This window comes from Misgurnus anguillicaudatus, chromosome 22, assembly GCF_027580225.2.
Source record: "Misgurnus anguillicaudatus chromosome 22, ASM2758022v2, whole genome shotgun sequence".
In the NCBI taxonomy this organism is placed as follows: Eukaryota; Metazoa; Chordata; class Actinopteri; order Cypriniformes; family Cobitidae; genus Misgurnus; species Misgurnus anguillicaudatus.
The window spans coordinates 38,946,535-38,961,482 of NC_073358.2; the positions used below are offsets into that span (position 1 = coordinate 38,946,535).

A 14,948-nucleotide genomic window follows, 5' to 3' on the forward strand; every position below is an offset into this window, starting at 1 on the left:
CTTGTTACGATCTCACCAATGCTTGGTACGAGCTTAGTTCGTCCCCTCTATCTCCGTTGGGATCTGCCCACTTTTCTTGCATTTTTCAAATATTGCCAGTGGGTGGAGTCAGGCTCTGACCAGGGGTTTAGTTACGCTTTAAAGGGGACCATTTTTTGACAATTTTCCTGACAGTGTAATAAGTTAAACATGTCACAGATTTCAACAATATGTGTTTACAAATTGTAGTATACTAAATTATGTGATGTCAATTTGCAGGATGAGTGTATATTTAGATAGTTACCTAAAACACACTAACACACTCAATTGTTGTACCTTGTCTTCCTGTAGATGACCCACGGCAGGTTTCAATGGGAACTGAGTGGCTGTCCGAACCTCAAGAATCTGGAGTTTACAAAAGAGGAAGCAGAGGTGACCAACTTTCTCAAACACAACTTTCCATTTTCTTTTATTGTTATTTCCAACTGTCAACTTTAATTAACTTAATATAAGCTAATAATTATAACAACCTTTATTAAAACTAAAAAATGTTTGTGCATACTAATAGGATTTTCTTTATTCTTCCGGACATAGTTGAACTCTAACCACATTTCTAAACTTTAACATGACTCGCTATTGCTGATGTTGAGATTTTATTTTTGTAGGCACTATACACAGCAGAGATTTTGTCTGTCAGTCAAGGAAACAGAGCTGTATGCTAAAAAAAAATCCATTAGGAATGTGTCTTTTAAAGCTGGACAGATGATGATCTCTGAGAGGATTTTTAGGTCAGAGTTCAGTGTTGTGAACATCCATCTCTCATCTGCTAGTAGTAAAAAACAGTGGATGTATTCAGCCTTTGTATTTGTTAATGTGGTCATATATTCAGGACCTGCTCATCATTTTAGTGGCCTGTGACATTTTTCTTTTAAAAACATATGCGTTTTTAAGTAACTTTTCATGGCAGGTAGAATAATTGTTGTTAAAGGATTAGTCAATTTTCTTAGGAAGAAGTCCAGATGGTTTGCTCACCACCATGTCATCCGGGGTGTTGATGTCTTTCTTTGTTCGGTCCGGAGGAGATTGTGTTTTTTGAGGAAGACATTGCAGGATTTTTCTAGTTTTGGTGGACTTTGGTAGAGCCCAACATTTAATGCTTAACTCGGCACTTGGCAGTTTTTTTCAACGGAGTTTCAAAGGACTATAAACAATCCCAAACAAGGCATTAGGGACTTATCCGGTCCAGCGCGACCTAACGTAAATGCGTAGTGACGTAGGGAGGTCACGTGTTACATATATAAAACGCACATTTGCGGACCATTTTAAACAATAAACTGCCACAAAGACATTAATTAGTATCAATTGACATACAACAACGTAGGAACGGTACTCTTTCAACACACTTGTAAACACTGGGGCGGAGTTTCGCGTTCGTCCTCTGTGACCTCTTGACGTCATGACGTATTGCGTGGGGTCAGCTGGCGCATCACGACCGGATCTATGACGAGAAGTTGTGCTTTAAAAGTGTATATTTGTTATTTTTATTGTCAAAAATGACAATCGTTTTGCTAGATAAGCCCCTTATGCCTCGTTTGGGATTGTTTATAGTCCTTTGAAACTACGTTGAAAAAAACTGTTAACTGTTGAGTTAAGTATTAAATGTTGGGCTCTATTAAAGTCCATTAAAATTAGAAAAATCCTGCAAGGTTTTCCTCAAAAAACATAATTTCTTCTTGACTGAACAAAGAAAGACATCAACATTTTGGATGACATGGTGGTGAGTAAATTATCTGGATTTTTCTTTTAAGAAAATGGAGTAATCCTTTAATAACACATTTATACATGAAAACTATGCTTCATACAAGTTCCCTAGGAAAAAATTCAGAATGATTCAGCTTGACATTTGGTGCCAGTGTAGTGAACTTTGTAACCTACATTCAAGAAAGCTGAAAGAAACAAAATGTTGCTTTGCGATACCTCTGACCCACAAAGCTGGAGGAATTGCAAGAAACAGTAAGGTGGTTTCCCTAACAAGGTTTAGATTAAAACAGGACTAGGGCTTAGTTATATTAATACATTTTAGTAGTTTACAAAAAACATTGCTGTTGTGCATCTTGAGACAAAACATTGGCACTGATATATTTTAGGATATGTCAATGCAAATTGTTTTCAGTAAAGATGGCTGAAACATGCATTTTAGTGAGGGAACAGACTTAAGCCCCTTAGCCCATGCAGTGTTGAGCTTTTTGTTCAACTTTTTCCCAATAAAAAAATTCCCACTTTGGCCTGTCTTGCTAATGTCTCAACATAAAAGAGTTTAACTTGAATGAATCAACAGATTTCTGGGATGTGAAAAGGGAACAGTAACAGCGTGTTAAATGACTCATTCGTTACACGTTTCTTAGCTTTTGTTTGTGGAAACAGAACTCCAAAAATAGAACAGAGAATGCGCAGGTGACTCTACCACAGATAAAAATAGAAAGCAAACCTCCATGAGGGGAAATAAACCTCCAAAACCACAGACAGGAAGATGTTATAATAAATTTCATGTATGCTTAAGTAATTCCCGATTCAAATCTATAGGTACTAATTCCTACTGCCCAAAACGAAAAATTTCTGCTCAGGAGTGTTACCAAGATGGCCGCCGAGTGAACTGCTTTACAAGGATTGCATTTTCACACCCTGCATTTTATCTTAATCCCTCAGATTCAGACTCCTCTCTCCTACGATTCCTCAGCGATGACAGGATTCTGTTGATTCAGGAAGAAGCTGAGTTTTCTCAGCGGGACACAAGCAGACGATCCAGGAAGAAAAGCCGAAATCCCAGCAGTCCCAGTTTTCCAATCAGTCCCTCTATGCTTGTCCCACCTGTGCGTTTGGACGCAGTTCCACCCGAGGGGCTGCCCTTTCCCGTGCCTGACTCAAACACAATGCCACACTATCATGTGAGTTCAATAGTTCGTCCATGGTTTGGTCTTCAAAGGGAATTATGCAAAAGCTGGTGCAAAGTTGGAGGCGGTTCATTTAAACGTACATTTATGACCTTTGCGTTGCTTTTGCAATGCTCTACCAGTTGAGCTAAAGGGATTTGTAACGTTCTGTTCAAATGCCTATGAAGTGGGAGGAAGAAGGTGTTGTGTGGTGACACACATTAGTGCTATATAACCATACACATACACACATGTTCACACACAGATCTGTGGCTCGGTAGTTTCATTTTTTTTAACAGAAAACAGGAAATTCTGAACTCTCTTCCTCTCTCTTTCATTCTCTTTATTTCTACAGAGAGCTGCAGACACGCTGCGAGCAGATGCCGATAGGTGAGAAACCCACATACTTTGCTTTTTTGCATTTTTGTTCCCTGAAGTCTGTATTCTTCCTTTTTGTATTATAAGATTTAGACAGATCGTATTTGCTTTGCTTATACAAGCTGTCTTATACATACACAAGCTGTGGGTTTGTGGTCAGATCTAATATAGTGTTGTTAAGTGACTCGTCTTTTTTGCGAAGCATGGATTTGAAGTACATTGTGACAGATTGACTGAATTTGCCCATATTTTACACGTATCATCAGTTTAGAAATAATATTAATATTATTTAGATTTTTTTATTTATAAGTTAATATTTTATTTTATCGGGGTTTTTTTAACACTGAATTAGTGCCATTGCTGTGTACATCCAGGAAGTTTTTATGTGGTTCTGATGTCAGAAACCTACAATTTCAAAAATTTTCTTTCAACACATGGTTGTTTAGGAATGGGAAATAAGTTTTCATGAATCATTTAGTTCACAGTATATCAATATACATGATATATACCATATATACATTATCTCAAGAAGAATAAAAACCAAATTAAAATATGATTCATTCAAAGTTCATAATTTTAAAATGAATGAGATGTTTAATGAGTTAAAGGTGCAGTATGTAAATTTTAGTGGCATCTAGTGGTGATGTTGCAAATTGCAACCAACGGCTCAGTCCACGGCTCACCCCTCACTTTTGATACGCATAGAAAAGCTACGATAGCAGCAACAGGACAAACCTATCATCGTTGGAGACAACTTAGTAAAAATGTTTGTCCGTTAAGGGCTTCTGTAGAAAACAAAATGGCGACCTCCATGTAAGGGGACCCTCTGTGTATGTAGATAAAAACTACTCATTCTAAGGTAATAAAAACATAACAGTTAATTATGTGAGGTCTTTATACACCACTAATAATATAGTTATGTATATCATATTGCATTTCTGTCAAGAGATCGTTCAAAAAGTTACACATTGCACCTTTAATCTGACAGCAAGTTGTTGTAAACCAAAAGTTTATAGACAAACTCTACATACAACATTTACTTGTTTTAATGAACTGGCATTTAACAAAGAGGAATAGAAAGTAAGTCTTAAGTAAGAATCTTATTTAAGAAAGTAAGGCTGTTTTCTTTCCTCTGTTGTTGAAGGTGTGCGGTTTCAGATATGCTCTTAGTGAGAGTCTGGAGCAGTGAAGCATCTCTTAACTGGAGATCTTTGCTGTTATGATGTCTTCAAAGAACCGAAAGCTAAAGTTCAGTTAAATCGAGAGTTGTGTCTGTGTCAGGGTGTATATGTGTTTTAAGGTGTGCGCGTGAGCTGTTACAATCAGGACTTCAAACACATACACATACATTATGTCCACACCCTGTGGTTTGACAACTTTTTATTTCATCTTTTTTATAATAATGACCTTTTAAAGGCATAGTTCACACATCAAATTGTTGTTACAAACCTGTATTAAAGTCTTTATTCTGCTGTGAACACAAAGAAATTTTGAGCAATGTTTGTAACCAAACCCTTTTCGAGCACTATTGACTTACATAGTAGTATTTTTCCTATGTTTCCATGCTTCATTACAAATATTGTACTTTTTGTTCAACCGAGCAGGTTTGTAACAACATGAGGGTGAGTAAATGATAAGAAATTTTTTTTTTTTGGGTGAACTATGCCTTTAAAATTGTATTGCACTCTAAATTCTGCTGGGTTATTTTTAACTCAATGCTGGGTAAATATTGGACAGAACACATGTTGGGTTATAAATAATCCTTATGCTGGGTTGTTGTTAACCCAACCATGAGTTGAAACAACCCAGCATTGTGTTGAAACAGCCCAGCATGGGTTTATTTATTAACCAAACATGTGTTCTGTCCAACATTTACCCAGCATTTAGTAAAAAAAATAATCCAGCTTTTATAACCAAAAGTTTTTACTTCTCTCTCCCCAGATATGCAAGTTCAGGACTTGACCGACAAGCAGGGGCATCAATGAGGAAGGTAAACCTCATGGACAGATGTTATTTAGATTATTAGATAATTTCATAATTATATTTCTGAACATTGAGCGTTTCGGTCAAGTTCGGTATTTTACACTTAAAGCCCTGTTTTCAGATTGTTTATGATGAAATAAAACGTTTTTTAACAGAAATTTGGACATATGATGCTGGCCCAAGAATTTTCGGTTTCTGATGTTCTGTTGATACAAGAAACACCCGAAAATGTCCAAATATCAGTCAAAACTGTTCTATTTCATCATAAACAATCTGATTTTAAGTTTAAAATACCAAACTTGTCCTTTAAAGTGGTTGGGTAGTGCAGATTAAGAGGTGGTATTATCCTCTTCTGACATCACAGGGGGAGCCAAATTTCAATTAACTATTTATTCACATGCTTGCAGGGAATGGTTTACCAAAACTAAGTTACTGGGTTGATCTTTTACACATTTTCTGGGTTGATAGAAGCACTGGGGACCCAATTATAGCAATTAAACATGTAAAAGTGTCAGATTTTTATGAAATGTCCCCTTTAATAATGTCTTAAATACAAAGAAATCGATTACTAACACATGGACTATGGAGACCTGATGAATAAACAGTATTAATTGTCAATTTCTGTTTAATGAAGCCATTTTTAAGATGTCCAGGAAACCGCCAGTATATGTTATATTTGTTTTTACTGATTTAGGGCACATAGCTGTAATAAACTGACAGCAAAAATTCTGTACACATCTAACAAAATATTTTGTCCCTACAGAGGAATGTATATATCTGTAAACATTACAAATTATAGTGGTTATCTTAATGAGGGTGATCTGGTTAGTATCCTTCTGAAAAAAATTTCGTCTTATGCTGGTCTTTGATTCTCATGAGCGTTCTTTATTTTTTCTCTAGTCTATGCATTATGCCTCTCTGAGGACCAAACCCAAGAAGAAAAGCAAAGGTACAATGATGAGATTCTTTTACTTTGAACACACTATGCTGCGTTTGTACATTTGAATGCATTACTCATTTAATAATACACTTTGTAACTGGATGTAGGATCCCTCAGTAGTGCCAGCAGGAGGCGTATTGCATGCAAAGATTTGGGTCATGGCGACTGTGAAGGCTGGTTATGGAAAAAGAAAGACGCCACTGGCTACTTCACGCAGAAATGGAAGAAGTACTGGTTCGTTCTCAAAGACTCCAACCTGTACTGGTACACCAACCAGAATGTAAGCAAACAAACACACTTCCTTTTCTTTTGACTGGTGAACCTCTAACCAACAGTTCCCATGTGAAAAACAGCTTATTAAACAAATTAAATGTCTAGTTTTGTATTAAAACAAGGCAATGTGAAGTCATCAGTAGAAAAACAATGTGTGGTATGTGGTGCATGTCCACGACAAAATTGTAAAAAAATCTGAATTAAATATTAGCTGTTTTTCCACACTTAAATTATACATTTATTTAAACTAAAAGTATTAGCTAAAGTATTAGCTTATTAAAATGATTTAGCTTAATGTTTTTTATTTCCGAGAGGCATTCATAGCAGTTGCACCACCTGAGCTCTGCAATGAATTTAAATTTGACAGACATTTACTTGGATGCTGATATAAGCTTTTCCTATGATATCAAATTCATAAATATTCTTTTTACATACAATTAAAAAATGTGTTTCATGAAATAGCCTTTTTTTTTCATTGGTTGTACCACCTAACACAGAACCAGCATATTACATTAAAGTATCTATTTTTAGTATTTGAGAGAAATCTACAAACTTCGTTTAGCCATAAAGACAGAGAGAGGTCATGTACCCTTATTATTTTTGCTTGCTTGTTTTCGTGTGATCGCGAAAAAAAACGTGTATTATTGTTATGTAATTAAAGCTTAAATGTACTTGGTAGGTGTTGAACATGTTGTTTTGTTTGTAGACACCAAAAGCATATTTAGGGAAATTTGCATGGGTGACCAAATTAGATTTTACTTGTTTCAGGGATTCGCTTCAGCTGAAATAGATTTGTCAGTATTTTACAATTTCATAGTAGTGATTTTAAGGACCACTTACAGTGAACAAACACTCAAACCAACTCTGCAGTGTTCATGTGGTTGTCAGCTGTAATGCACACTTTTTAGATTTTTGATATTTATTTAAATAAACTGTTAAATGCTATTGAAGATAAAAATGTGTACATTATAGCTTTAGATATGGTCCCTAAATTCACAAACATCGACGTCCAACTTTATTTATTTATTTAGTCTATCATGTTCAATTATTTGCTACACTTGTGGTGACGCCAAAGACCCCAACTTAAAATACACTAAATATTAGGGAGAGTAAATTAACTTTGTTAACCATTTGTACTTGTTAACCTCTTAATAAAGGCCCATTATTGTGGTTATACTACCTTCCTTGGCATTTGTTTAACAATTTGGATGTTTTCAGAATTATTTTACTATACAAACATCCCAACAGCTACTTATATTTGTTTATAGAAAATGCTTTGAACATAAAATAAAGCCAATGTAATTTTTTATAATAAACATTATTTTAACAAATCTTAGTCTTAAACCTGCATTTTACAAGATACCAAAACAATTTATTTATTATTAAAATACTGAAAATGCATTTAAACTAAATTGATTTTTTTTTTAGAAAAAAGTAAAATGTGACATGTCATAAGTTATTTTTATTAATTGACCCATTTACTTTATCATGTGTTCATAATAATAATTTATTTGGCTTATGTGTGCAGGATGAGAAAGCTGAGGGCTTCATAAGTTTACCCGAGTTTCGGATAGACAGAGCGATCGAATGCAGGAGGAAACAGTGAGTATTGAAAAAACAACAGTAATTGCTCATTCTCTCTGTTGTGTTGGGTTTGCTGTTTTTGAGTGGATTGGATTATGAAACCCATGAGCTAAATAAATCTGGGTCACTACATAACACATTTCTTTTCTGTTTCAGTGCCTTCAAAGCATGTCATCCCAAAATTAAGAGTTTCTTTTTTGCTACTGATCATTTAGAAGAAATGAACAGGTGAGTTGGTTTAAAAGCACCTTTAATTTCAAACACCCTACTCTGCTATTTCCCCTCATGTCAAAATGTCCTGTTTCAGGTGGATGAATCGTTTAGGCTTGGCTGCGATTGGCTACACGCCTGATGATCCGGTACCACGTCCTGATGAAGGTGAGCTCATAGTGTTATGATGTCACTGATTTAGTTTCAGCTATAATGCATACTGTTGTACTGAAAAGCCTAATTGAATTTGTGAACTAGACATACAAGTATGTACATTTGATTCGGATGTTGTTTTTGTTTAGATTACTGGAGTGAGAGTGACCAAGATGAGGTGGATGGGTCTATGACACTCAAACAGGAGGCCACGTACCACCACAACCCCTCTGTGAGTACAAATACAAAAATCTGCACTGGTGTACAATCTAAAACCGTTTCATATCTTGTTCAATGTAAATCCAGATCCTAATTTTTTGTTTGATCCCATTAGGGAACATCGACCAGTCCATTTCCCGAGCGTCATTTCTCCAGTGGTTCCACATTTTCACATTCTTCCGCAGAAGAGTCCCATTCTTCCTGCCGATCCTCCCATCGAGAACGTCGCTCATGGCAGGACCTAATTGAAACCCCGTTGACCAGCACCGGGCTACACTACCTACAGACAGCAGAAGAGGAAGAGCCTTCTCTGCTATCGCCTGACCAGCTCCGACAGGCCACGCTCCCCGCCCAGCGTCGACGCCCTACGGAACGTGACGGGCCGTTTCCGTTGACAGACAGCGAGGAGTCCCGCCCCCGTCATCACAATCACAAGCAGCGCAGCCAGAGTCTTCCGCGTCACCGCGCGGGACACGGGGGACACCGCAGCGCTCGCACCCACATGCACACGCACGGCACCCTAAGGCCAAGAACGCATCTCCATGAGGAAGAGGAGGAAGAGGAGGAGGAAAGGGAGTCGCACAGAGCCAGAAGCAGGAGGCCCGAGACTGAAAACAAAGCTGTCGATGCCATAGATGGCTTTCAGGAGCTGTACCGATCGCTGGAGCAAGCGAGCCTCTCCGCTTTCGGCCAGCAGAGGCCTTCCACCAAACAAGAGTTCAGACGCTCCTTCATAAGACGCAGTAATGACCCCGCCACAAACGAACGACTCCACCGCATACGGGTTCTTCGATCTACGCTAAAGGTATGCAATTACGAAAGATCAATTATGAAGACATTTTTAGTGATAATATAACCTTGATATCTTTAATATTAACTGAACAATTTCACGTTTTTCTTTCCCTCCCTAAAGGCAAAAGAGGGCGACTTGGCGATAATCAGTCAGGTGCTGGACGACCCTTGTTTGACCTCACGGAAGTTTCGTGAATGGAAACAGCGTAACCACGAGCTCTTCCTGGATATCTGCGAGTTTAGCTCCGCCCCTTTGGAACCGCCCAGCGAGTGCAACGACCTTTCACCCCTCTCACCAACAACGCTGATGATGCACACTCACTCGTTCATAGAAACGCACGTGTGAGATGCTCTCACACACCCATACATCCAACGACTAACTAAAATACAGACGTAAGAATATACAAATAACACGAAACGTACATTTCAAACACACACACTATGAAAAGCACTGTGGATCTAGACTCTCCTCACTTTTCCTCCATGGATGACCTGATACTGCCCTCCTCTGAGTGACAGATTGAACCAATACACTGTAAAATCAATCTCAAAGATATGACCCAGCCTCCAAAACTCTATGCTTGTAGACCGCAGGCACGTCACGGGCTGTCCAGCGGCCATCTGCTCTGACCCGACACCGGCAGGAGACTCGTAAACGGCTTACGGACATGTATGTTATGGAAGTATTATCTGCACTTATATGGCTCATTGCAAACTCTGTACAATACGAGTCATCACGGCCACAATTTGGAAGGAATGTAGGAAAGACCCGGCGAGGTGCCCTAATGCATGCCTGAAGAATCATCATGTCAGATTAATTGACCACCAGGACCGTATTTAAAAAACGAATCTTATTTTTGTCTCTGATTGGAGTAGAAAAAATCCTTTTTTATATCTTTTGAAGATTTCGTTGATCATTAATTCGATTTTCCGTTCGTTTTCCTTCCCTTGGAATGCTGCAGGAAGAGCAGTCATGTAGCCATGGGCAACAGGCTTCACTCTGTTACCAAGCAACACCGCCCTACTGTGTTACTCTATACAACTTTCAAAGCAAGCAAGAGCGTCGGAAAGCGTCCGCGTGTATGTGTGTGCAGGTGTGCGTGTGTTTTAGACAAAAGAGAGACAGTAAGAGAGACGTACGGATGCCGAAACGACTCTTTTGCAAGAGTTTGATGATATAAATCATGTTAGAAGATGAACTCCTGGCAGGTACTAATGTGTTTAATTTGGCTTCTTTAGACTATTTATATTATAGCTAAACTCATGCATGGTTTAAAAAAAATATTACTATATGCTATCAGGCCAGAGAACAGTCTGTATATAAGAACATATTATTTGCATAGCTGCATCCTCTGTTTAAAACTGTGAACTGTACTCGTGAATGCAATCTTTTGACTCTGCCGATGCAGAAACCTTTCTACTCTCTATTTTTTTCTACAGAAAAAGACGACAAAAGATGCAAAGCTTTGCTTCTCTGATGTTATGACTGTTTTTGCTTGTTTCCGGGTCTTTGCTGGTCATTACCTCTGAGCTATGGGCTACATTCAGGTCGCTATTTTCTGTTTTCTGATGTATGTGTCCCTTTAGACAGACTCCACTGGCCAAAAACTAGAGTTGGATTCCCTTTCGCGGTTTTGGAGGTCAGTGGCTCAGGATTCTCGAATTGGATAAAGCAGATAGTAAATTATATGATTAAACAAAAAAAATAACAATTGGTTCGGCGGTGGAGTGCAAAATGTCCCCTTGCTAAATGTTGCGTGTGTGTTCTCATTCGTCGACATTAATATGTCAGAGACACAGACCTACATGTTCAATGTCGGTTATGTTCGATTGTCACTTTTTTAGAAACTTGTGGGATGTACTTTAATTCAATAGAATGTACTCATTCAATAGCTTGTTAATTGTAAATCTCATTGGAACAAACATACACACTCGCTTCCCACACACAGACAATACTTTTATGTTCGCGGTCGATGCAGTCTTACCAAAGCGACTCTCAAAAATACATCTGCCCACTAAAGCTACTGTTTTGATTCTGTTTCTTCATGTGTTGCTGTGGGCATTCATTCCATTGTGTGTTTGCGCGCGCGCCCGTGTGTGTGTGTGTGCACGTGTTATCTAGGCCATCGGGGTTTCACTGTGGTTTTAAGGGCATGTCCCCCCCCTCTCCCCCACACGGCTATGCTGTATAAGGTGTAAGTTGCACTGCAACATTGAGACGGAACATATTGCTCTTTTTTCAAGGTTCTCTTTCAAAAATTCCCCTTCTGTATATTAAAACACCAGGATGATCCTGATATTTATTCACAGTATTATTCAAAGCTAACCCTCTTTGCTTTCAGAAATATAAATACATATATAAATATATATAATACAGATTGTAAAATGTTAAACTAATAAACTGAGTTCTCTGCACTCTGCATTTGTGTGCGTTGTGTTGTGTTTTTAAGGTACCATTTATAGATTGTAAAAAGTACCAACACATTGCTTTAAGAACTACAGTCTTCATCCCAAGATCAACCACTGAAAGCTGCAAAAAAGTGACCCAATTTTTTATTTATATTTTTTGTGATTTACTGTTTTAATTATAAAATCACCCTACATAATATAAATAATGTAAAGATGTTCCTAATCTCATAATTAGATTGAGACTTTATTATTGAGAATATATTAAAGGTGCAGTGTGTACATTTTAGTGCCATCTAGTGCTGAGGTTGCGAATTGCAACCAACGTGTTAGTCCACTGCTCACCCCTCGCTTTTGAAACACATAGTGAAGCTACGGTAGCCGCCACCGGACAAACATGTCATTGTCGGAGACAACTCAGTCAAAAATTTGTCCGTTACGGGCTTCTGTAGAAAAATAGTGACACAAAATGGTGACTTCCATGTAAGGGGACCCTCTGTGTATGTAGATAAAAAGGTCTTGTTCTAAGGTAATAAACACATAACGGTTCATTATGAAAGGTCTTTATACACCCCTAATAATATAGTTTTGTATATTATTTTGCATTTCTGTCAAGAGATCCTTCTAAAAATTACATACTGCACCTTTAAGACTACCAACATTTACATCTATGTATTTAAAGGGATAGCTTACCCAAAAATTTAAATTCTGTCATCACATACTGAGTATTCAAGGGGACATTTCACAAGACTTTAAGATGTAAAACAAATATTTGGTGTCTCCAGCGTATGATGTAAAGTTATACCATCTGGATAATTTATTATAGCATGTTAAAATTGCCACTTTGCAGGTGTGAGCAAAAATATGTCATTTTGGGTGTGTCCTTTTAAATGCAAATGACCATATTTCTGCACTAAACGGCAGTGTCGTGGTTGGATAGTGCAGATTAATGGGTGGTATTAACCCCTTCTGACATCACAAGGAGAGCCAGATTTCAATTACCTATTTTTACATGCTTGCAGAGAATGGTTTACCAAAACTAAGTTACTGGGTTGATCTTTTTCACATTTTCTAGGTTGATAGAAGCACTGGGGACCCAATAATAGCACTTAATTGATGGTGTTCCTATTATCATACAAGTTAAATTAAACTGAGATAATATAATTTAGCTATATTGGAAAAATCTGTAAGTTGTACTTTAAATTACATTAAACTTTTTCTGTGTGGTGTGTTAAATTATTTGTATAATTATTTTAATGCATTATGCACAAGTTAAACTTTACAATAATGCTTACATTAATAAAACAAAACAAGTAATAAATAACTGTAAAAAAATATATGGACAAATGTTTTGGGACACTTGTCCATTACACCAACTTCAGTGACACGGCTTTCCGAAATACATAGACATTCGTGTGAAGTTGGTACTACCTTTGTTAAACAGCTTCCACTGTTCTTGTAAGGCTTTTCACAAGATTTTGCAGTGTTTCTGTGATAATTTTATCATTATCAAGCATTTGTGAGGTTATGCACTGATGTTGGGCAAGTAGGCCTGGATCACAGTCTCCATCCATGCCAAAGATGTTTGATGGGAACATGAGGTTGAGGTGAGGGGGCTTTTCTGTGTGGTTAAATTCTTCCACACCAAACTCATCCAGCTATGTCTTTATGAACTTTGTGCAATATAAAAGAACGGTTCCCACAAAGATGCTGCAGCCTGCATAGCATTGTTTGAAGTGTCTTGGTAGGCTGAAGCATTACAATTTCCCATCACTGGAGTAAGTGGTCTACTGTAGCTTAATCTTAAAAACTATGTCATCATCCCTTCATCATCAAACTTTGCAGTTGGCAACTTGGCACAATATAGTGAGGCAGGTAACGTCTTTCTCGTAACTGTTAAACCCAGACAAACAGAGAAATGCATGATTATATATGCTATTACAGCTCTATGGAATGTTGCTAAATGCAGAATGCAGTCTAGTTGCTTAGATTTATAGACCTGGAGTTTGGTTAACACACCTGAATTCAATAATTAGGAGGTGAGTCTCAAATTACTTATCCATTTAACGTATTTTAAAAGTGATATATTAGAAGAATGACAAGGGAATTTTGCCTATTGCAAATAATTTGAGAGAAAATATTTAAAGCAAATAATTTTAAACGTATTTTTTCATGTTATTTAATAAATGTAAGTATATATTATTTAATAAAGTAGAATTTTTAGGGTTTTTTGAATTGCATTAATATTCAGATCGTATATTTATACATAAGTTTTGTATAAATGTTAATATGCAAAATATGCTAATAATAATATACACTCTAAAAAACAAACGGTGCTATATAGCACCAAAACAGTTGCTTTGGATCGCAACGACAGAAGAACCATTTCCAGTGCCACATAGCACCGGTGAAGCACCAGTGAAGCACCTGTGTAGAACCATATAGTGCTATGTAGAACCATATGTGGTGCTATATGGCCCCTATACACTCTAAAAAACAAACGGTGCTATATAGCACCAAAACAGTTGCTTTGGATCGTAACGATAGAAGAACCATTTTTAGTGCCATATAGCACCGGTGAAGAACCAGTGAAGCACCAGTGAAGCACCAGTGAAGCACCTGTGTAGAACCATATAGTGCTATGTAGAACCATATGTGGTGCTATATGGCCCCTATATGGTTCTACACTGGTGCTTCACTGGTGCTTCACTGGTGCTTCACTGGTTCTTCACCGGTGCTATATGGCACTAAAATGGTTCTTCTATCGTTACGATCCAAAGCAATTGTTTTGGTGCTATATAGCACCGTTTGTTTTTTTAGAGTGTATGGTTCTACACTGGTGCTTCACTGGTGCTTCACTGGTTCTTCACTGGTTCTTCACCGGTGCTATATGGCACTAAAATGGTTCTTCTATCGTTACGATCCAAAACAATTGTTTTGGTGCTATATAGCACCGTTTGTTTTTTTAGAGTGTAGTAATTATGATTATTACTGTTTATTTTGTCATACTAAAAATAAGGACCTCCCTAAAAATATTTTTAAATGAGAAATAATTGTTTGCTTTGAACGTGCTTTCGTATCTCTCTGGCGGTCTAAAAAAC

At 37.4% G+C, this 14,948-nt stretch overlaps 1 protein-coding gene across 1 annotated transcript in view; it reads left to right on the forward strand.

Moving 5' to 3' along the window:
- Nucleotides 1-11,861, forward strand: part of LOC129439944 (connector enhancer of kinase suppressor of ras 2) — a 45,543-nt gene extending 33,682 nt beyond the window's left edge. The window contains exons 12-23 of the mRNA XM_055198886.2: nucleotides 331-411; nucleotides 2,686-2,924; nucleotides 3,265-3,299; nucleotides 5,229-5,277; nucleotides 6,171-6,219; nucleotides 6,318-6,490; nucleotides 8,012-8,085; nucleotides 8,224-8,295; nucleotides 8,375-8,445; nucleotides 8,580-8,662; nucleotides 8,765-9,454; nucleotides 9,563-11,861. Coding sequence (XP_055054861.2) covers nucleotides 331-411; nucleotides 2,686-2,924; nucleotides 3,265-3,299; nucleotides 5,229-5,277; nucleotides 6,171-6,219; nucleotides 6,318-6,490; nucleotides 8,012-8,085; nucleotides 8,224-8,295; nucleotides 8,375-8,445; nucleotides 8,580-8,662; nucleotides 8,765-9,454; nucleotides 9,563-9,787 — 1,841 coding nt within the window. The 3' untranslated portion in view covers nucleotides 9,788-11,861. The remainder of the gene's footprint in view (nucleotides 1-330; nucleotides 412-2,685; nucleotides 2,925-3,264; nucleotides 3,300-5,228; nucleotides 5,278-6,170; nucleotides 6,220-6,317; nucleotides 6,491-8,011; nucleotides 8,086-8,223; nucleotides 8,296-8,374; nucleotides 8,446-8,579; nucleotides 8,663-8,764; nucleotides 9,455-9,562) is intronic.
- The last annotated feature ends 3,087 nt before the right edge of the window (nucleotides 11,862-14,948 follow it).